This window comes from Protobothrops mucrosquamatus, unplaced genomic scaffold (genome assembly GCF_001527695.2).
Source record: "Protobothrops mucrosquamatus isolate PMUCROS unplaced genomic scaffold, P.Mucros_1.0 scaffold1482, whole genome shotgun sequence".
Taxonomy (NCBI): Eukaryota; Metazoa; Chordata; class Lepidosauria; order Squamata; family Viperidae; genus Protobothrops; species Protobothrops mucrosquamatus.
Genome location: NW_015387659.1, coordinates 477,992 through 500,998, shown reverse-complemented (window position 1 = coordinate 500,998; position 23,007 = coordinate 477,992). Strand labels below are relative to the sequence as shown.

Here is a 23,007-nt window from a genome sequence, read left to right as displayed (position 1 = left end):
CCCACAAGCTTGTAAGTAGCGTGTGCGTGCTCCCCTAACTTGATATGGTCCTCTGCTCCCGCCATATCTGCCCCTCCCACTGACCGTACTAATTCCTCCCTCCTCCTTCAACCCCCCACCCTCCCCCCCACCCTTTCAACACCGCAACCCCCAGACATGGCTGGTCCTGACCTAAGGAGGGCCTCCCCCCTCCCCCCCCCACCCTGGATCCCCCTAAAAATTTATTAAAACACATCCATCTCTGTAAATTTGAATGTCAAGCTGCAGCAATTTAACTCTGTGGATACAATCCACCATCGCCTGTTCAAGTATCAACTTGAATGTGTAGAATATTTTGCTTGGTGCGTGCATCTTTACTGATACTTCTGTGTTCCCTCACACACCCATTTTCAAAATGTTAAGTACTTTTCTCTTCACAGTTTATATTCATTGCTCTTAAAAGTAAAAATGCCTTTGAGTCAAGTTCAATTGCCAACAACCACAGGGATATAGTGTGGTTGGCCCATCTAAGTTACCTTCTGAGCCCTGATAACGTTGGCCAAGTGCTTGCTCCTTGCTGGGGATCTTCATTATTACCATCCCTAAAATATATGCACCTTTTTTAGTTGACAAATTACTTATTTCCCTGCAATTTTTCTCTCTCTTTCAGTTGTGTATGAACATCGATCAAGACTAGAAAAATCTTTACAGAAAGAAAGGCTAGAACATAAGAAAGCAAAAGAAGGTAATATTTACATTTCAGTTGAATTTTAAAAGATTTTATCAGCAGAGAAATGCTGTTTTGTAGTGTAACAACTCCAATAAGCAATTTAGGGCGATATGTCCTGGATTGAAACTGCTTTTTTTAAAAAAAAAATGATAGGCTTTTGAATGCTCTTGCTGGTGGTGGTTGGGTAATAATTTCCATAGTGCAGATAAGAGCTGATTGTTTTATGGTTTCTTACCACCATCTAGTGGATAAAACTCATTTTATTTGCAACAGCTTCTCTGCAAACAGAGACATATTTCATTCAACAGGATGGAGCCAACCACTCAGTCTGGCTGAATTTCTTGTGATTCTTTTCTGCCAAAAATGACAATAAGCATGGTAACAATCCAATTAAGAGTGAACATTCTGGTGTTTGAAGACTGGGGTACATATTGAAAAATCGGGTGCAGACTGAACTATAGGTCTGGCATAGGGTTGAGTTAATCATTTATGCCCTTTTCCAGAGACTAAGGAATTTTATCTCTCAGTAAAGCTAAACTGTAAATAGTTTATTTACACACAAGGATAACTAGATACATATTTTTGTGAATGAACTACATATTGCGATTTCAACATCATATTATATGTACCTGGATATCTGATGCACTCACTTCTATTCTCATGAATTTGCATGAGTTGCATTTAAATCTAGTTGTTATCTATTTTAATCATGACTGAAGTTCTTTTTATTTTAACTGGCACCAAGTGCCATAATTTGGGCTGGGGGGGGGCCACTGAGCCACAGGCAGAGTCAGTTTACATATTTATCAGTTCACAGGTACCGCTGAAGGGTACGGTAATTGAATGCAGAGAAATTGTATATGGCTGAATTAATGTGTGAAATCTTGACAGTGAAAGGAAGTTTGAGCTGGAGTTACTTCCAGAGAGAATAGCTGGTTCCGGGGTTTTATTTATGTATATGTTCCTGAAGATCACTCATTTTTCTCTTTTTATTTTTGTATTTTAGACTTTCTTGTTTATAAATTAGAAGCACAAGAAACATTAAATAAAGGAAGGGTAAGTCAGCAGAAGTAATTGATAAGTTTTTCTGCACATAAGGATTTTATCAAAGCCTCTACTCTTTAAAATTACAAAAATAATGAATAAAATCTAATTGCCTGAAATCTGAATAACTTAAATATACAGTCACTTCCTGAAAAAGAGGCATTTTAAGCAATGGTATGCTCCAGGACTGTAATACTGGGGTTGATGCTTTTAAATATCATAAATGTTCTAGAGTCTGTCACCAAATTGACTGTAATTTGGAATTCTGAAAATGTTTTTGGTGGTTTTGCAAAATAGCTGCTAGGAAGGAGTCATTTTACCTGTTCATAAAAAGCCTCATGGATAATGGAATCAAATACATAACACTCCTTTCCCAGAATTCTTCCTAACAGATCCATAGTCCCTTCTCTCATAAAGTTAATTCCATTTAACTGTTTACTGTTGTGGGGGGGGACAGGGGAAGACATTTCTGAATGGAAATATTGATCTTCAGCTGTCCAACATTTTATTTTCTGAAAAAGTATATAGGGCCCATTGGGAGCCCAGATGTATTTTTAGAAATAAGGATTATGCTGGAAGCTTGTACTTTGTATAATATGACAGCTTTACATTAAAAAAAAAAAGTACAAAGTCCGGTGGGGTTTGGAGCTTGGCAGATGACAAATGAGGTTTCCTCAGAGACATTGATGTCTCACTAAGAATCCCTGAACTGGAGGAACAATGTTGTTCAAGGTGATACTACATTACTTTCAAAAGTATCCTCTGAAATAGAAAAAAATGTTATTAAAATGGAAAATTTAGGAGCCCTGGTGACACAGTGGTTAGAATACAGAATTGCAGAATAACTCTGCCCACTGCCAGCAGTTCGATTCTCACTGGCTCAAACCTTCCATCCTTCCAAGGTCAGTAAAGTGAGGACCCAGATTGTTGGGGGCAATATGCTGACTCTGTAAACCCCCCCCCCCCGAGATTCTGTAAAGCATTATGGGGCAGTGTATAAATCTAAGTGCTATTGCTATTGCTAAAACGATTTTCAAAGTAAGGATAAATCCTGCGATGAGGGAGTTTCTAATTGTGTGCCATGATGAGATCTGAGATGCTGGTGACTTACCAAGAAAATGATCTGGTAATGGACAATTAAATAATATAAAAAATTCCTCGTTGGGGATAATTAGGAATAGAATTGAAAGTAATTATGTCAATAGAGTGCTCAAAGAGATGGCAACAGTAGCAAATGCAAGGAAATTGCTAGTCCTTTTGTAACAATTCTAAACGGGATTTTGTTTAGTACTTGTCCCATTCCACCAATGTGACTCACATTCTTGTCACCTTGAGGAGGCAGGTTAGTCAGTTGTGAGTACGATCTCTGGTTAATTTATGCCTTTCATATAAGGGAACAGGGAAATATGGCAGAGAAGCATACAAGCAAGCCTTAAAATAGCCTTCACTGCTGTGATGTTTTTGAGATGACTGGATTTCAACATTCTCATCTTCAGTCAGTCTGAAATCCAGATTTGTTTCAGTGTGGAAATCCAGATTTGTTTCAGTGTGAAAATCCAGATTTGTTTCAGTGTGGAAATCCAGATTTGTTTCAGTGTGGAAATGCTAAATTTCTACAACCCTGAACCTCCCACAAATTGGGACCTCTAGCAATTGAATTCAACACTTCAACACAGCACTGAGCCAAGAAAAGTATGCATCTTAAAATCTGTTTTCTCTGCATCTCTATGGGCAAATTCAAGAAGAAGTTTGCAATTTCCATAGAAGTGCCATAGCTATGCCAAAAACAGTTATCTAACTATGTGTTTCTTTTTGTTTGTTTGTTTGCTTGTTTGCTTTGCAGCAAGATTCCAATAGCAGATACAGTGCACTGCACGTACAACACCAGATGCTGAAGGTAGATTCTTGAGTTGTCTTTTTTCCCAATGGTAGGCAATTTATAGCCCTTGCAGTTTCCTGGCAAACAAAGGAAATGTTATATAGAAGCTGTAAAAACAGCCTTAATAAATTTGGCAAAGGTGTTTTACAATCAGTGTGGGCACTCCTCCTGGACCTAAAAACTTTTCCTGAAACCATGTGGCTACCATATGGGTTCAACAAGGGTGCCCATGCTAGATTTGGAGCATCTTTGTCTGCTTAATATTAGAATATTCCATGCCATTAAATGTAAGATTTAATTTGAAAACTGGAGGTCTGTTATCTCTCAAATATAATTCCACCATTGAACCTACCTTCTTCTCCCCTTTTCAGCTACGTTAAATAGGCCCACCTCTGTCTTTAAACAAAAGATGGGTCGCTGAAGATGAAATTAGGTTTCTGGTGCTATTAAGCATTTGTCCAAAACTCCAGTTAAAAAATCTTTTTTGACTTCTAGATTTTATGAGAAGGTTGGCTTCCTGATTGCAAAACGTTTTCCATCCAATCATCGTCTTTGTACTTTGAAGAGAATTAAAGACATTTTCACACACGAAACCCTCACACACATTTCATATGTTTGATGCATAAGTACAGAAAGCAATTGCGTGTAAAGGTTCATGGTTTGGAGCTTGAACCCCAGGGACCTTCTGATATAGTACAGTTTCAAGAGAGGATTTTAAGGCTGAAAAATATTCTGAATGATTTGCTGATCTGAAATTCAAGTTATGCTAAACCAGTGTTTCTCAACCTTGACTATTTTAAGGCATGTGGACTTCAACTCCCAGAATTCCACAGCCAGCAATGCTGGCTGTGGAATTCTGGGAGTTGAAGTCCACATGCCTTAAAATTGTCAAGGTTGAGAAACACTGTGCTAAACCGTCATTTAATCTTAATCTGACAGGTTGTGTCTTCCCTTTTCTTCCTGTTCCTGTACATTTATGATATTTTATTGTTATTGATATACACATTGCAGGAGAAAGCACAGAAGAGAGAAAGGAAGAGTATGCATGGTAGGGTAGGGCTAAATCATGCCTTAAGATGGGTTAAAACATTTTTTCAGACCATTTTTTTTTTTAGTGGGAGGAGGGTATATTCTAAAAAATGTAGAAAGTATCAAAATAAAGACAGCTGGTTTGGTGCAGTGATAAAGGGTTCAAGCTAGAAATTGAGAGACCGTGAGTTCTAGTTCCACCCTAGGCACAAAACCGGCTGCATGATCTTGGGCCAGTCACTTTCTCTCAGCCCAAGGAAAAGAAGGCAATGGCAAACCATTTCTGAAAACTGCAGAGACTTGCCCTTGTACTTTCTGAGACTTAGACATGATTGAATGGAAGGGCGGTGTTGGGAGGGACTCGTCGCTCCCATGTAACACCGCTGCTGCGCGAGCTGCACTGGTTGCCGGTGGCCTTCCGGGTGCGCTTCAAGGTGTTGGTTATCATCTTTAAAGCGCTCCATGGCATCGGACCTGGATATCTCCGAGACCGCCTTCTGCCGCAGGTTGCCTCCCATCGGCCGGTACGCTCCCACAGAGTNCAGAGATCCGGGTGATCCCGGATCTCCCCTCCTTCCGCCGCGCCCTAAAGACATGGCTTTTTCAACAAGCAGGTCTGGCCTAGGGAATTTTAGTGGATTTTAAATTGGTTTTAATCAAATTTTTAGTAGAAGCGGCCAAATTTGAATATTTATTTTTAATCATTTTTAAATTTTGTATTGTTTTGTATCATTGTTTTAAGCTGGCTGTAAGCCGCCCTGAGTCCTCCGGGAGAAGGGCGGGGTATAAATTTAAGAAAAAAAAAAAAAAAAAAGGGGGGGGGGAAATCAAAATAAAGAAATAGACCAGAAAAATGGAATACTGGGAGCATCTCCATCAACATTGCACAGCCCCCCCCCAATTATCATTGTCTCACCCTTGGAGTGATGCTGCATTGAAAATCAAAACAAGATTTGGCAGCTGCACAGATCAAGAAATCCTTGTGCTGGTTTTTTTGTTTTGGTTTTGTGCTCTGCAGAGCCAGCATGAAGAACTAAAGAAACAGCACTCAGATCTGGAAGACGAGCACAGGAGACAGGGAGATGATTTCAACCGAGCAGTTGATGACCACAAGGAGAAATACGTGCAGTTACAGCAAGAAAAGGAGCAGGAGCTGTCCAAGTTAAAAGGTATAGGAGGATGCTCTTTAAGTAATTTTGGAATTGGACAAAGTAGGCCATCCTGTAGAGTGAGATCTCATTTGGCTATGTAGGTAGGAATTATGGGTTTTTGCAGTTTGATACAGTGGGGGTGGGGGGATATGTTTGGGCAAGACTGGTCTACTCAAGTTAGCATTGAGTTAGTTAATATTTGAAAACATAAATCAATTAGAATTCGTCCTACAAAGATAGGTCTGTTCAAACACTTTTTTTTACACTGAATTTTAAACAGAATCCATGTACAATCTGCAAGAAGAAAACAGACAATTGAGGAGATCCCACCAGGATATTCATACTCAGCTGCAAGATGTGAAGGTAAGATCTTGGTCTCCTAAAAAATCATGAGTGGTGAGAAAGAGAGAAATATATCTTTCTTTGCAAAAAGGAATGAATAAAAATGTTGCAATGGTGTATATAACACAGTGGGAAAAATGTTTAATCTTTGTGACTAAAGGGAAATATAGTAGTCATTTTTTAAGTACACAATAGTAGCATTTTGGAATTGTTCACACAGATCACCAGTGCACAATTTAACACATCACCACTCTATTCCCTGCCCTCTGAATAATCAAAAGGAAAAGTAAACATGTTTCTTGCATATAAGCCGTTGCATTGTAATTTTAAAAACTCAGTAAATTACTAAATAAGCCAATATAAGCCCTGGTTTTTACATGTTAAGAAATCACAGTATCTTTTAAGTCACATTCTTGGCTTCCATATATAGATAGTAGGAATGTGAATTAAATTCTGACTTCCATAATGCTAAATTATGGTTTGGTACATCCATACCCATCACATTGTTCCCTTTTTGAAGTTGGCAGTGTAATAAGTAAGAACTGCAGTAATAAGCTAAAGACGTTAAAGGGGTGAGAAAATAAAAGAAGAGGAGATCTAGTTAAATCTACTTTATACTAATACTGTTCACTCCAGGTACTTCTATCCTTGCAAATCCTCTTTGCTTCTACTATATCCATATGGTATTTCATACTGTATTTCATCAGCTTCAATTTCTTGGGCTTCTTCTCAATCCATTCATTCTTTCTTCCTATATGTTTTCTGCTCCAGCCACATTAATTTTCTCTTATGACTGAACGATCTCAAAAAATTTCATACAAATAGTCCTAAACTTATAACAGCAATTGGGAGCAGAATTTCCTTTGCTAAGTGATGCAGTAATAAAGCCTGGCTACATCTCTTAGCAGCAGCAGTTCCTGCAGTCCTGGTTGCCATTGTTAATTGAATCCCATGGTTATTAGGCGAGGCAATTTCCTGCTGGCTTCCCACAAGCAAAGTCACTGGGGAAGCTGGGATGAAGTCGCATGTCCCCAAATCTACAGGCAGGTAAATGGCTACTGAAAGGTAGCTGAAGGGAGTGAAGATCCACATGAGGTGTGGCATGGGGAGGTGCATGAGGGTGTGAGGGAAGGTCTAGGAGGGTGCATAAAGGTGGGAGGGGGTGAGAAGGCTCAGTGGAAGTCAGGGAGGATACAGAAAGATACAAAGGGAAGTGCAAGAAGTGCCATGTGGGTTGGGGAGGGTGCACAGATTGTGTGAGGATGTGCATGAGAGGCATGATGTGGTTCGGAAGGCTGAGGCCTGAGGCTGCTAGGGGGTTGAAAGGGGCACTGCATAGGCTGGGGACAGTAGGGCTGGGGTGGATACACAAAGGTGTGAGAGGGTGCGTGAGAGGCCCTGATGTGTTGGGGAGAGTGTGCTAGAGGTGCCACACAGGTCAGGGAGGGTGTGTGGAGACACCAGTCAGAGAGGGAGTGTGAGAATCTTCTCCTAAGTTGATCATGCCAAACAATCACCATTCTTATTCAATCTTGGGTCTTTTTTTCTACTGGTTTTGATTCATCCCCAACCTTGCATTCCCATCATCTGTATAACTCCCCCCCCCCCCCAGCATTCACTCAGAATGTTGCACAGTTTTTCTCAGAATTCATTCCTGGTTTTTTCATTATCACAGTTCACTGGAGCGTAACATGCAGCACTTGCCTATAAATTTTCATACACCCTTAAAACAGTCCGAATAATACTAGTTCATACATTTTGGCATTCAATTTAGCTCTTTTATTCCTAATTGAACTTACACCTTCACGTTCATGCATGTACTGCACAAGATCAAACTACCTTCGTTCTGATCTATTACAGCCTTCCCTTTCCTCTTAGTTTCTCAGGCATACAACGTACCTATTTTTCTTTCTTTCATTCTTTTCAGTTATTCATTCATCCTCTTTCCATTTACTCCATTAACACTCCAAGTCTGCAATCCTCCATAAGCCATGCTTGTTGGGACTATACATAGTTCACAGATTAATGATCTTAGCTTGTAATTCCAGATTTGCTTTATTCCCCTCCAGTCTCTTAAGAATTGTGAGCTGCAGAATCAGTTTAAGGCTAGAGTAAAAAGGCCGTATCTACAGTGAACATTTGTCTGTGTTCAATTTATAAATGAATGGATAAATAAAACATATAAATGTTGCTTGTGGTGTGTTGAAATCAATACAATAATTACCACTAATAGGTTTTTTTAGCAGATGAAGTTCATAGAAATGTGTAATTGTCCAATCAATTAGATGGTGGAAGAAACTTCCTTATTTGTTTAGAACTTTTTTTCTCCTGAAATGTATGAGCAAATAATTTTTATTGAGGGGAAATGAGGAATAATACTTTTCTATAGAAATATGTGCACAAAACCACTGGTCTTGAGAACAAACTAGCTGGTATCCTAGAATAGAATAGAATAGAATAGAATAGAATAGAATAGAATAGAATAGAATAGAATAGAATATGTGTGTATATGTGTGTATATGTGTGGACAATATAAAATTAAACTTTCCTCTCTGGAATTCATTTTAATTAGGAAAAACAACCTATTTAACTTTAGAGGCTATTTTGCTTCTGATATATAAGGCTAATAAAGAATAAAAAGCTAATATTAGCATTTTTTTCAGTCTAAGTCATTTTTTAAAAATGATGGTGTATTAAATAGCCCACAGTTGACTAGATTCAAGCAATAAACTTGTGCACTAAAGTTTGTCAGTCGTGGTTTATGTCTGTTCTCAATCTATGTTCTCTAGCTATGACTGCATAAACCCACCCCTCATTTATTAAAGTTTGATAAAATGCATATACAGTGTAACCTCATATTAGTGAATTTAAATGGCATGAATGAAAACCCTGTTATCATTACATCATTTGTCACAAATGGTATAACCCATGTCATTGCATAATGCTGGTGCTGGAGTTAACATATTCTTTGATTTAATGGTGAGAAACAAGAAAGATCCACTCCTTTTAATGTATGTGTTAAACTGATGTTTTACTATATATTTAATAAAAGCAAGGTTAAAAAGCAAGTGAGAAATCAGTGGTTGACAGTCCCCTTAAGAATATATTTTGGGCTTTGAAGAAACACATGGGTTCACATTTGATGTGGTATTTTCTTTTGTGTAGTTTCAGCATAAGAATTTAATCTCCCAACAAAACCAGCTTGTAATGACACTGGAAGAACACAAGAGCGCACTAAAAGCTGCGCAGGTCAGCCACCAGATCGGCATTGCGTTAGCAGTGGTGTTTTTCTTTTCTCTAAATCTTCTAATATTTTTGGCTTCTTTTTTCCCCTGCTGATTGTAACTTTTATGCATGCAAGCCTGGGTCCTCTGATTAATAACCAGCTGCCCTCTTGGGGCAAGATCTGCATACCTAGAAGGATTTCTGCTATACCAGAATTGTAAACCAGCACACTTGATTTTGTCTCCTGACATCTGATCCTTCAATGGGCTTTCTCCTTTGTAGCTAAGAAATCAATCCCACTGACATCCAAAACTGTTTTTATTAGAACAGCTATAGTAATATGCAGGTAGTCCTCAACTTACAACCACAATTGAGCCTAACATTTCTATTACTAAGTGAGTTTTGCCCCATTTTACAACCTTTTTTGCCACAGTCGTTAAGTGAATCGCTGTGGTTGTATAGTCTGAGACCATAGTCTGAGACTGTAGAGATGGTAGAAATCATTTTGCAAGACTGAATATATTTTCCCCCTCTTCTCATTTTATTTTCATGTGAATCAGGGAGGGGTTGAGATGTTTCCTCAAATTAGTTTCTTGGAATAGATTTGAGCCCTTCCTGTATCCGATTGTTACTTTGGCAGTGATTCTTCCTCTGTCCTTCAAAGTCATTCCTTATTCCAGGGGTCTTCAAACTTGGCCCTTTTATGACCTGTGGACTTCAACTCCCAGAATTCCTCAGCCAGCATGCCTGGCTGAGGAATTCTGGGAGTTGAAGTCCACAAGTCATAAAAGGGCCAAGTTTGAAGACCCCTGCCTTATTCATTCTACTTTGAGAGTTAGAGTCTGCCTCATTTCTGCCAGAGCTTCAGCTAGGTAATTTACACCTGGATATAATGAATATTTCTTACCTCAGAGTAATTATGTTGTTACTGTGAGGTAAGATGGGCAGCCAGTAGATTTCACAAATAAGCGTTGTTGCAGGGAAGTAAAAATTAAAAGGAGCAGCATACCTAATCTGCTATCCTAATTATAAAATATTAGCAAAACTAAAGCTGAGGGGGCCTTAATAAGTCCTTGTGTGAGGCTGGAGAGCTGGAAGGTAGCATGGGAGACAACTTTCCTCTCCTGCTTCCTATCATGGCGGCTCTCTGCATCTCCCATCATATCTTCCTCTACATTTTGTAACCATAGTGAAGCTGTGTTGATAAATATATTGTAGTTTGTTTTGTATGGGCATATGATTTAAATTTCAAAAAGGGGGAAAATGATAAACAGATAGCAACAGAAAAAATATCCTTATCTGTTTTCCTTTGCCTGTCCACATCATCTCTTCTTTATGTATAACATCTTTTTTTTCCCTTGAGGGAGAACAGACGTGGCAGGTCCCAGTACTTTTGATGCCAATTCCATTGCTTCTGCTTTATCAGCAAAGGCTGGTCATGATACTTTTCCTACATTTGGATTAAATGTCTTCTATTTGGCATTAAGATAAAACCTGTCATCACTGACATCAGCAGAGCCTTTTCAAAAGCTCTTAAGGTTTAATTTCCTATCGGCTGCTGATTGCAGATGAGAGCTTTTCATATCAGGAAGTGGATGAGGATAGGGAAACATGCTGGTGGGGTATATGGAGAAGCATTATAGCTCTCTGGTTTAGGAACTCTATTGCAGTTGCTTCCTCAACATCAGGTTTTGGTTGTGACAATATAAAAAAGATGTTGAGACTCTAGAAAGAGTGCAGAGAAGAGCAACAAAGATGATTAGGGGACTGGAGGCTAAACCATATGAAGAACAATTGCAGGAATTGGGTATGTCTAGTTTAATGAAAAGAAGAACTAAAGATGATATGATAGCAGTGTTCCAATATTTGAGAGGCTACCACAAGGAAGAGGTCAACCTAATCTCCAAAGCACCTAAAGGCAGGAAAAAGAAGCAATGGATGGAAACTAATCAAGGAGAGAACCAACCTAGAACTAAGGAGAAATTTCCTGACAGTTAGAACAATTATTCAGTGGAACACGTTGCCTTCAGAAGTTGTGGTTGTTCCAACACTGGAGTTTTTTAAGAACAGATTGGACAACTATTTGTCTGAAATGGTATAGAGTTTCCTGCTTGAGCAGTGGATTGGACTAGAAGACCTCCAAGGTCACTTCCAACTCTGTCATTCTGTCAATCCAGCTATAGTAAAAGACTAAGCTTTATTGGAAACAGTTTACCAGCCAACGTTAAATAATTGAAGCATTGATTGACAGAGAACACCTCACAGTATATCAGGCTTTTCCTATGCCACCATTTGCCCAATAGCAATCAGGATTTCCTTTTTTCACCTTGTGTCCCATGGACATTATATTATCTGTATTATTCTTGGCATTATCTCCCACAGTGGTTGACAAAGCATTGTCTTCCCTTTGAGATTTCTTTTTTCTGCAATTGCTGATATGAATCTGCATTGTCCATAGGATGCCTGTGACAAATTCACCAAATGGAAACATTTAGGGTGGATATCAGGGATCTGGGTTGTTTTCTTTCGATCAAGGTAATGATGAACTTGTTTGTTTGTTTTTTTAAAAAAAAACAATCTTTAAACTATTGCTCATAGTTTCCATCTACTTGGTGAAAATAATTTTATTTTTATTTATGTAGTTTTATAATTTTTCCCATGCTCTCTGGCAGTGATAATTTTATTGGGTGTTTTATAGTGAAAAGTAAGCCCAGATTAAATGTTTGATAGATAGATGGTAATTGTAGACCTTCATCCTTAAAATATTGTATAGCAATAGCACTTAGACTTATATACCACTTCACGGTGCTTTATAGCCCTCTCTAAGTGGTTTACAGAGTCAGCATGTTGCCCCCAACAATCTGGGTCCTCATTTTACTGACCTTAGAAGGATGGAAGGCTGAGTCAACCTTGAGTTGACTCATGTCTTCTTTTCTGTGAGGCTATTAAAGTTAACTCCACATGCAGCCTTCATCACATGGATTTATAGGTAGTTTTGAACTAGATGGTATCTATTGGTGTGGCTCCATCACCAGGCCTTGCTCTTGTGACCTAGTAATTATGTTGGAGAATGATCAGTAGTTTGTTTCAGGGAACTATTCTGTCATCTCCCCCCACCCCTGTATTTTATCAAGAGTCATTCTTTTTAAATACTATAGGCAGAAGCAGGCTGGATTTAGTAAGGTAATGTTCTCCAGTCTCTTACTCTCCAGATTTCTCCAAGAGTTCCCAAGGAGAAGTCCTGGAGTCTGATCCATTGTTTAAAAAAGGAAGACCTATCCTATGGGCAACTGAACAAGATAGTTTTCCTTCCTTCCTTCCTTCCTTCCTTCCTTCCTTCCTTCCTTCCTTCCTTCCTTCCTCCCTCCCTCCCTCCCTCCCTCCCTCCCTCTCTTCTTTCCATTTCATTCCATGATGCTTTCTGTTTGTGGGTGGGTTTTTTTTCCTTTTCAAAGATTGAAGGAAGATGTAATAATTCACTACTGACAGTTTCTTCTTCTGTGTGGCATGAAAAACTAATCCCCTTTCTGGGCTATGGGGATTTTCTGTTCGACTTTGCATGTCTGCTGTAATATATTAAATTGATGCACTCTGCCGCATAGAAAGATGTAGCTTTAGCACATGGACATTTTTGATCAAATGTGCATGTTTAGTTAAAATACCTGCATCAGCTCGGAGCCTCTTGCTTCCCTGCATTTATTACTGAGACCAGCTTCTCTATCAGTGAAATCTAATGGTTACATTTGATTTCTAGTCTCAGGTGGAAGAATACAGGCAGTTGAAGGACACCTTAAAAAAGATGCCCAGTTTCCAGAAACCTGAAAAATTTGAGTCGCCACATGGTTTGCCTGTGACACCTGTGCCTTCTCCTCTGAGTGATTCCAAAACACAGGGCACAGATGCCGCTAAAGAGCAAAAAGAGGTAATATGAACTGACTGTATTAAGGCAAAGCAATCTTATTTAATCATCATCATGGTTATTAGCATTGATACAGTGCTCTGAACATTATTGCAGTAGTCCATGTAACAATCCTATTAAAAAGGTCGCTGTTATCATTGCAAAGGGCAGGAGAAGAGAAGCTGAGCAGGACAAATGATTTAATCTAGATATCACATTAAAACACAGTTAAAAAACCTTGAATAGCAATTTTCCTAAGATAATTTTTTTTCACTCAGCCAGGATATAAAAATTGAAACTTTAGTCCTCAGACAATGAATTGTGACCATTATGGCATTATCAGCCTCCAACTATGATAAAGGACACTTACTTTATTCCACAATTATTTCAAGTTTTTGGCCATAACAAGTATCTGATTTACATCCAAGGTTAATACTATAGCAGTGGTGGCGAACCTATGGCACGGATGCCAGAGGCGGCACTCGGAGCCCCCTGTGCCGTTGCCCCAGCCTTGCTTCCCCTGCGACCCCTCCTCTTCAGCAGCCCCCCTGAAGGAGAGTCGCCCCTGAGCGTGGCCCACACGGAGCAGCGCAGCCAAGGACATGGCAGCCAGGCAGCGTAGACAAGATTCTGCCCTCACGCCCCATCATACAATTGATGCTGCAGGGCGCGGGGAGAGGGTGTGGCCTCCATAGCGTTGCTGGGCTGCCTGAGCGATCTGCGGCAGGCCCTGGAGGTGGTGAATGGTCCTGTGGGCAAGCGGGGTAGGGGATGGGGGGCAGAGTGGGGGCAGGGCAGGGAGTGGAGCGGGGGCGGGGCCAGTTTTTGGGCACCCGGTCTCTAAAAGGTTCGCCATCACTGTACTAGAGTATGTTCTTGCTCCCAGAGCTCCCTCTTGGGGCAGGTGAAAAATTGCCTAAAAGTGAAACTCACCCACATCTGAGGGAGAAAAAAGCCATATGAATTAAGAAAAGTACTTTCAGTTACAGGTTCTGGTGTATTTCTTCATTTTCTGCTGCCGAAGTTCTCCATTTTCAGATGTAGGCAAGCCACAAACTGCTTGAAAATAGACAATAGGATGAAGGATACCAGAAACTGCCAATTGGCCACTGAGTACAATTATTGACAACAGAAAAAGACAATTAGGACTATCTTCAGTAAACGTTGTCTGGCCAGAATTTTGGCATCTACCCTGAAGTGAATTGCAAGACCCATTTGCCAGTTTTACAATGGTCATTTTGAGTAATTTGACCTGATTCCATTTTTATGCAAATGACTTCAGTTAAGCATTGTACATTTTCACATCTTAATGCATAGATAATTTTTATTAAGGGTTTTAATTACAATAGTAAAATCTAATACAAACTAAAAGACGTTTAGAAGAATAGAAAAAAAGAATGAAAGGTGCAAAGGAGAAGAAAAAATAGAAAAGTAAGAATAGAGTAGAGAGAGAGAAAAGATATATAAAGTGACTTCCAACCTTCATCACAAGTATAAACCATTTTTGTAACTCTGCACCCACTTAATTTACACTCTGAACCCACTTAGTTTACAACCAAAGTTCTCTTCATACCATATCTCATCTCTTATAGACAAATCCATTAAACATAATCTTTTCAGTCCTTGGATCCGCAAAAAGTCCATTAAGGGTATCAGATCCAGATAAAATGATGGTGGCAGTTGTAGTACAGAACATGTAGAAGACACCAGTTTTTATTCTACCTTGGTTGCTAGGACAAATTCAACTTTATAAATACAGCAATAAGAATTGCAGAATTTAACCACAGTGGTACCTTGGTGGTACCTCAACTGCCTTGAAACTCATCAAATTTGGTACTCAATGCATTTTTATGCAACAATTTTGTCCCGGTACTCATCTGACAAAGTAGAACTTGTCAGTGTCGGCTGCCTTGTGACTCACTATATTATTCCATATGAGAAAAAAATTGTTTGGTACTCATTGTGCCTCCCAGAACCAATTAACGATAAGTACTGAGGTACCAGTGTACAGTGGAATTGTTAAATCAACATAGGGTGAAAGGACAGTGGTGAAATGTGATTTCTAGATGTTCAGATTTTCAGTTATGGAAAAGCATTTGTGTCATCTGGGAAGGGCTGTTTGCATTGCCAACTCTATGATGTAGGACTCATTTTGTTACGTGTGTCTAAAGTATAAAAGAATCTAGCAGAAAGCTGTCAGAAATGGCCAGTCTTCATTTAAAATGACATAAAACATAAATATTCATTAAAAGGTTTCTTTGGGGATTTTCATGTTTACTGAGCTTGATTTTCCTTTTGCAAATGTCACAATTAATGAAATGTTTGCAAGAAAAAAGCTGGCTTTGTGAATAGCAAGATTCCAACATTTCAACCCTAAGCTACACATATTCTCCACTATTGCTATCACAAAAAATGTTCAGACTTAGTTATCTAAACTTGTCAGAAAGTTTAGCAAGGATATTTACAGAGCAGGTCCACATGAAGTTATAGATGACTCTGGCCGTTACTCTTTGGCCTCTTGGAGATCAAGAATTTTCACTACTCCAAATAGAGGATGATGATGGTTTCCAAGTAAGGACATTCAAAATGATCAATTTGTACCTTTGTTGGACTAATCAGGGGGTCTTCTGAATAAATTCTACAGTATATATTTGACATCAGAATGGTAAGTCAGCATGGGATGTGTTAAGTCATAGCCCAGGATAATTTAAAAGGTAATAGATATTTCAAGAACAAAGCAGCATAGTATACCAATACACACAAAAGTAGTCCACACTTATCAACCACAGTTGGAACTAGCAACTCCACTGCTAAGCTGCACGGTTGTTAAATGAAACATCACACTTAACAACATCAGTTTTGGCTGCAGTGAATTACCTCAGATCATTAAGTGCAACATCCCATGTGCTTGCCATTTTGTAATTCACTTTACTTGAAGCAGTTGTTTGCCTTCCATCAGGTGACAGAATCTGGATATCTCATCTGAAATGTCTAATTCCTGATCAGCTACTAGGTAGTTATCCTCCAGCCTGCCTGGATTTACTTCTCACCACATAAGTAAAGATGGCATTGAAAAGAAAGAAATATTGCAAAAAAACTACCCTCCCAAAGAAAAAATGAGACCGTATTACAATGAGCCAATGTAAAAGCTTTTCTGATATTTGGGGTTGTGATCTTAAATAAATAATGGGCAGGACTTCTCCCTGAGTGAAGTAAGGTGGAGCCTAGTTGAAATACAGGTGGTCCTTGACTTATGACCACAATTGAGCCTGGAATTTTGGTTGTAAATTGTCATGGCCATTAAGCAAGACATCCACATGGCTGTCTCACTCAATGATCACAATCCAGCCCTTCCCGTGCCTCACTGGGTGGGGGAGGCCTTGGTAGTTCTGGGATGTGGAAATCTGCCAGAAACATTCAGGCCTCCTGCCTCCTCATCACCACTTCTGGTTTCTTCCTTCCCTCCCCACTGGCCTTCTCTCCGTCCCACCACAACCAGGTCCACTTACCTTTCCCTTTCCTTGTAACTTCTGACAGGTGCATCCAGCCAATGCAACGCTCAGCTAGAAAGCTAACAAATGCAGTTTTCATCAAGGCTAGAGAGGCAATCTTTCTTAAGTGGCCAGGAAAAGGAACTCCACTAGCTGACTTTCTACAGCACTGCAGCAGAATACTTAACTATTATTAAGTGTTACTATTATTAATTGATACTAGGCAGAAATATTAATGCAAGGCAGAACATAGGCAGAAAATTGGATGGATGGATGATGGAAAACAGAATATCCTACCTCACACAGTAAGCGTAAACATGCACGGAGTCCCATTTGACATCTTTAATGTAATTGGCAGATACGCCCACAATTGGCTACTATATTGGATATGGTGAGTCACAATATACCAATTTATCAGAAAGCTTTCCACTAGAGTCGTGTAAATCCTTCACAGGGTACTTCACGTCAACAGTATTTCAAAGTTATCCCTTGAAGTTTGCTTGGGTTTGTAGGTAACACTATCTATAAATCAGTTTCTATGCATTCTGAGCACTTGGGCAGGATGCTCTGGTGTTTCTAGTCAGTGACTTTTGTACAAGTTGCAGCTGAACAAGTCACTGCCAAATATTGGGTCTGTCATTTTGAGGCTTCAGAGTGATACAGAGGAGACCCACATGGTTTCTTCGTCTTAATAAGGAAATTTTTATCATTTCTTCAGTGTAAAGCAAGTTGATGAGGAAAGTGAAGCTGCTTGGTTTACTTTTTTCTCTGGTGTCCTTTTGGGACCTTTGTGGAGCTCAAAGCCATTCTATAAATAAATATGATATCGTATTTTGTTCCTTTGTCTTTATTTTTGTATTGCTTTATTGTTATTTTTCCTGAATTTTACTTAGTGAACCTTACAGAATTGTTGAGAGTTGGGTGGTATACACATTCAATTAATATGTACATAAATAAATGACTGGTGCTTCACTTTACCTGCCTGCCTGCTTCCCGTCCATTCATTCATCCATCCATCCATCCATCCACCCATCCATCCATCCATCCATCCATCCATCCATCCATCCATCCATCCATCCAAAAGGCATCTGGGAAGGGAAGTGTCCAGGCATTCTTTAGCAGTGGTAGGCACTTTATTGCCTACCTACCCACTAGAGTGTAAACATATTTGTTATCTGTTTCAAAAAATTACTAATCCTGACTTCCTAAAAGCATCCTGTCTTTGGTCACCAGCAATGGTGGAAGTTGTATCAGCCATCCTTCTCTTGATGTCTCTGTTTTCTTCTGCTCTTGAGATATACATTTTTTCAGATGCAGAGGATTCTTCATCAACATTTTTTTTGGGGGGGAGGGGATTTCCCCATCCCTAGGTTTTACTTTTTAATTTTCTTTTGCACCTGAGAAGGAGAATGAAGCTCCTTCCAGTTGACCCATGAACAGCTAAGGTGGCCAAAAGAGGTGGTATCTCTTTGCTTATTTTTCCTTTCGCTTTCTCTCCCACTTTCAAGGTCAAAGTATGCAATGACGCAAAGCATCTTGCACATGAATGAGGCTGGGATTTTCTAGTTGGACTGTTTCCGACCTTTGTTGCTGATTTAAGACAGCTTTTCAGTGTTTTCCAGCATAAAATGATAAAAAAGTGCCATTAATTTTCAGCAACTATCACCATCTTGTCCTATTTAACTATAACAAGGGAACAGGTTGTGACCCAGCTTTTGCTACCCTATTCATGTTTTTTCCCCTCCCTATTCCATTTGTATCAGTTTGGGGGAGATGTTTTAATTGGAAGACTGGTTGCTTGCATCAAGAAAATGCAGCCCTTGGCACAAGAACAAGCAATCTAGTGGTCTGTAATATAAAAGTATGAATCACAGCATTGATTTAGCTTAGGTTGCCCAGGCTGGAAGTAATCTGAAAAGAGACCTTTGTGTCTTTTTTTTCCCATAGCATATGGACAACCATGCATAATCAGATATGGTCCCTCTCTGAATGCTTGTGTTTAATAAAACATTGATAGAGATCTTTGCTCTTTTCAAATGTCACATTATTAGTTTAAGCAAGGTAAAGCAGTCTAAATTCCAGATATGGTCTTGTTTGGGTACAAACAGCTTCAGTTTTGTTTTCTAATGAAAATCTGTAAGTCTGCTTTTTTTCTTCATTAAGATTGGGATGAAAAAAATAATGAAATCAAAAAAGAATAAACGGCAGGGATGGGTATTTCAGATCAGTAAAATATAGCTCTAGGAAGTAATTGTGGGATTGAGGAAAATGGGTTTCAAGAATATTACTGATATGGGACATTAGCTGTGAAGCAAAAATACCGATTTGCATAGGCAAATTGAGTTTTTTTAGGGCTAATTTCACACATGAATGTCTACCTGTTGATGTCCCAGCTCTTAATGTCTTAGCAGTCTGATTCCCAACTATGGGAAGGAATTCAGTGCTGAAATTGCAACCAGACTCTGCTTAATATGACCTTAATTCCCGAGTCATAATAAGAGATGGGAAACATCTGTTTCTATCTTTGATGAAATATGTACATGTAAATTTATTCTTAAATATCTATTCACGTTGTGATGGATTAAAGTCTAGCATTATGATACAGCAATTTCTAGCCAAATAGTTTTAGAGAGTAATACAGGTTAAAGCTAAAATTGGGTTCTGTAAAGATTCCACTTAATTTGTGTGTAATAAGTCCAATAATTATTTCAGTGCTCACTTTGTCTCGGCATAAAGCTATTTCCATTAATAAAACATGGCAACATAATTCCCTGGACCTTACGGGTTGTCTCCTGTATATTGTATTTACCTTCCTTTTTCCATTCTTGATCCTTAGGCTATTCATCTTGGAGAATGTGAGTTGACTGAGGGATAGCTTTTGAATTATGTAAGATGTGTATCGAGGCACACAAGTACTTTCTTTAAAAATGCCTAAATTCCTTACAGCAAGACATTATAGGCAAAAATTGCAGTAAAATGTTTAAAAATGATCCTTTGCCCTAGTTACATTTTTTTAAAAAAAATAATAAAAATAGTGTGAAATACATCAACAGTTTAGCCAACAATCTGGATTTCTTCTAAACAAGATAAACAAGGGTTTTTTTTTAGGACAGCAATTATCTCAGCCTTTTGGGGTGAATACCTCTTCCTTAAAAGGAGGAAGAGCCACAAATAGATAGCATAGAAATGTGGGTAGGCTTAAGACAAATAAAAGTGGAATTAAAATTGAAATAATTAAAATACAGTTCTTATAATTAATTCCCATATGGTTATTATAATATTAATTATAACTAATGCGTTTTTATTTATTTCTTTTAGTCATTAAACCTAATTCAGTAGCAACTGTTTGGAGGATCTCTGGAACCATGTTCAAAGATCCATTTCAAGACCCTAGACTGAGTTTTTAAGTTCAACAAAACTCACAGCAAAAATGAATGGAAATGCTTATGTTTTCATGGCCTTTGGAAACAAAAATAAAAAACAGAACATTTGTTTTAGGGACATAAACTGAAAAACAACCAAGCTCTGTCTTTTGCCATTCGCAGCTTAAAATTATCAGTGAACTATCACAAAACGTACGCAGTCTCCTAGGGATGTAAGCAGTTCATAGATGACCTAATTCTAAACTATCTCGTCTTTTAGCAGTAAAAAGTAACATTTTGAATTTTGTTTTTTTCACCAGGCAAAACTTCCAAAACTACTTTCAAAAGCTGTTCTAGTTTTCCCTTCTCTGCATCACTGTAGACATTTTTTTATGATGTATATTTTGACTTTCTCAGTGTATCTATCGTGATTTATGTGCTGATGAGATTAATATTCCTCCAGGAAATCTAGGTACCATACACAAGAACTTATTCCTCCATTTTTTTCCCCGTAATAGCAAACTACAAAAAGAAAAAACAACAATCTTGCAAAGTAGATTGGACAAAGCGATAATATCTGACCTGAAGTCATCTAAGTGAGCTTCCATGGTTGAGGGCTCTCCCCAATTCTAGCCCAATATTATAACTGCCACATCAGACCATTGAAAACTTGACAGGAACTAAATCCCTTGAAGTTCAATGTATAGTCCAGAAGCATATTGTTTGAAACTAACCTCTCAGATTTAATGATTTATATTATTGTAGATTATGCAAAATGGTGAGCAATCACAAGGGGGAGAAGAGGCTATTAAAGTAAGCCCTAGGGAAGGAAGAGAACAGACCGAAGAACTTTTTCATCCTGACAGAAAAGTGATGGAAGGTCACGGGCCACGGGAATTAAATATTCAGGAAAAGCAAGAAGCAGGAGAAGATGAGGAACAACATGTAGAGCAAGATGAAGAAGAGCAGAAAAAAGAATTAGAAGAAGAAGAAATGGAGCAAGCTGGGCAACCAGAACACTTAACAGATGATCTCGATCAAATCCCAGAAGAGCATGAATGGAAGGAGAAAGAACAGACTGACGAGGAAAACAACACGGTTGGAGAACACAACCATTCACAGGTGGGCCCCCTTTTCCCATAAGAATATTTGCATGTTTAAAAAAGCAGTCTTCCTCAAATAAAGTTTGACTCTTGGTGGACATCTTCATATTGTTCATGGACATCTTCATTGTTCTTTCTGTGGCAATAATGGAAAGTGATTTGCCATCTTTTTTTTAAAAAAACTTTCCAGTCTAGACTACAACCTTAGGACTTCTTGTGATTTCCCATCTGAGTGCTAACTAAGTCTGATTCTGCTTAGCGATTCTGAGATTGGCCAAGGCTGGTTAAGTCTTTCTGAGAACCATTTGCAGGAAGTAAATCAATTGGCCACCTTTGATTATTAAGATACACTTATTGATAATTTTAGGTTATCATTGCTTGGCAGCAACCTCTGGGTGCCTCCTGCCATTGGCAGTGGTTGGATTAATTTGTACTTAATGGGGAAGAAAAAGCTGTTGGATTGTACACTAACTTGGACTTCATTGCATTTCTAACAAAAAGGCCAATGTAATGGTATGAGGGAATGACCTTGGGAGACAGGGGAAGAGCTGTAGCCAGGGAACATTCAGATAAGAGGCAGCTTAGCCCACAGCAAGAATGTGAGTGTGGCAAATATCTCAGAAAGGACTCTTCCTAGATTCTTGGTTGAAAAGGCGATGTGGAAAAAATGTACTTTCAGACTGGCAAGACTAATGTCTGCCCTGCAATATAATCCAGAAAAAAAGCATGCCCACTTCAATTAATTCTATTTTATTGTAAGAATACATTAACAGAATCTTGTTAGTCTAAAAAGCAGATTTTTTACTTGCAGATTTATCTTTAGGAATCCAGAATGCTCTTTCCTCCACCTTGGTGTAACTTAATATTTTGGCAAATCCTTTCATTTAAATATGATATGCAGCCAGCAGCCAGATTCCCAGAGGTATAGTTTATGCAGGTCACATTTTGTATAGAACTATAAATAGAACTTGTCAAGAAATTCTTCTACTTTCTAGGTCATATCTTGGGGCACCAAAATATACTTTTTCGTTTGTTTCAACTGATTTTTCAAATTGAAGCTTATACAGTGTTCCAAGCCCTCCTGATGTTTTCAGGCTTCTGAAACTATTGTCCCAATGCCAAAATTTGATGTTGTCTATATTGTTCCTTACTATTCATTCTAAGGAAGAATAAAATGATAGAAAGTTGAACATTTAATCTAGCTCACAAACATTTAAAATTGTCATATCTCTCTAGTCATCCTTGATTTCTGCTGCCAAAGCATGTATTCAGACTTTCCATTCAAAGTCTGTCCTGCACCTACTTCAAACTGTTGTCTCGTTCAGCCTAATATTGTTTTCTCTGGCTCTTGAGGAATGAGAGCTTTTTTATATATCATGAGAGTACCTTGTCTTGAGAAAAATTAGTTGTGGGTGAGTATAATAAATGTAAACCTGGCCCTGGGAATGAGGAAGGGGTGAAGTTTAAGTAATTAGTAGTGGAGCCGTAGCCAAATGTGAGCGAGGCCATGTAGATTTTCTGGGATTTAATATGGCACTAATTAGGCCTCTTTCCCCGTCTCTTTTCCTAAGCGTGTCGCAGTAATACATTTTTCTTACCAAAAGCTGGAATTACAGAGGGCTTTGAAAATGAGGCTACAAGTTGACAACCCCTTGTGTAAAGTCTCGTGCATACGTTTTTCTATGCCTTCTGGGATGCCAAAGTGAACTTAATAATAATAATAATAGTAAAGTTGGAAGGGACCTTGAAGGTCATCTAGTCCAACCCCCTGCTG

At 38.7% G+C, this 23,007-nt stretch overlaps 1 protein-coding gene across 1 annotated transcript in view; it reads left to right on the top strand.

Moving 5' to 3' along the window:
- GOLIM4 (golgi integral membrane protein 4) overlaps positions 1-23,007 on the top strand; it is a 59,879-nt gene that overhangs the window by 20,605 nt on the left and 16,267 nt on the right. Inside the window, exons 2-9 of the mRNA XM_015822164.1 lie at positions 650-724; positions 1,716-1,765; positions 3,597-3,650; positions 5,680-5,830; positions 6,093-6,175; positions 9,320-9,403; positions 13,134-13,301; positions 20,896-21,252. Coding sequence (XP_015677650.1) covers positions 650-724; positions 1,716-1,765; positions 3,597-3,650; positions 5,680-5,830; positions 6,093-6,175; positions 9,320-9,403; positions 13,134-13,301; positions 20,896-21,252 — 1,022 coding nt within the window. The remainder of the gene's footprint in view (positions 1-649; positions 725-1,715; positions 1,766-3,596; positions 3,651-5,679; positions 5,831-6,092; positions 6,176-9,319; positions 9,404-13,133; positions 13,302-20,895; positions 21,253-23,007) is intronic.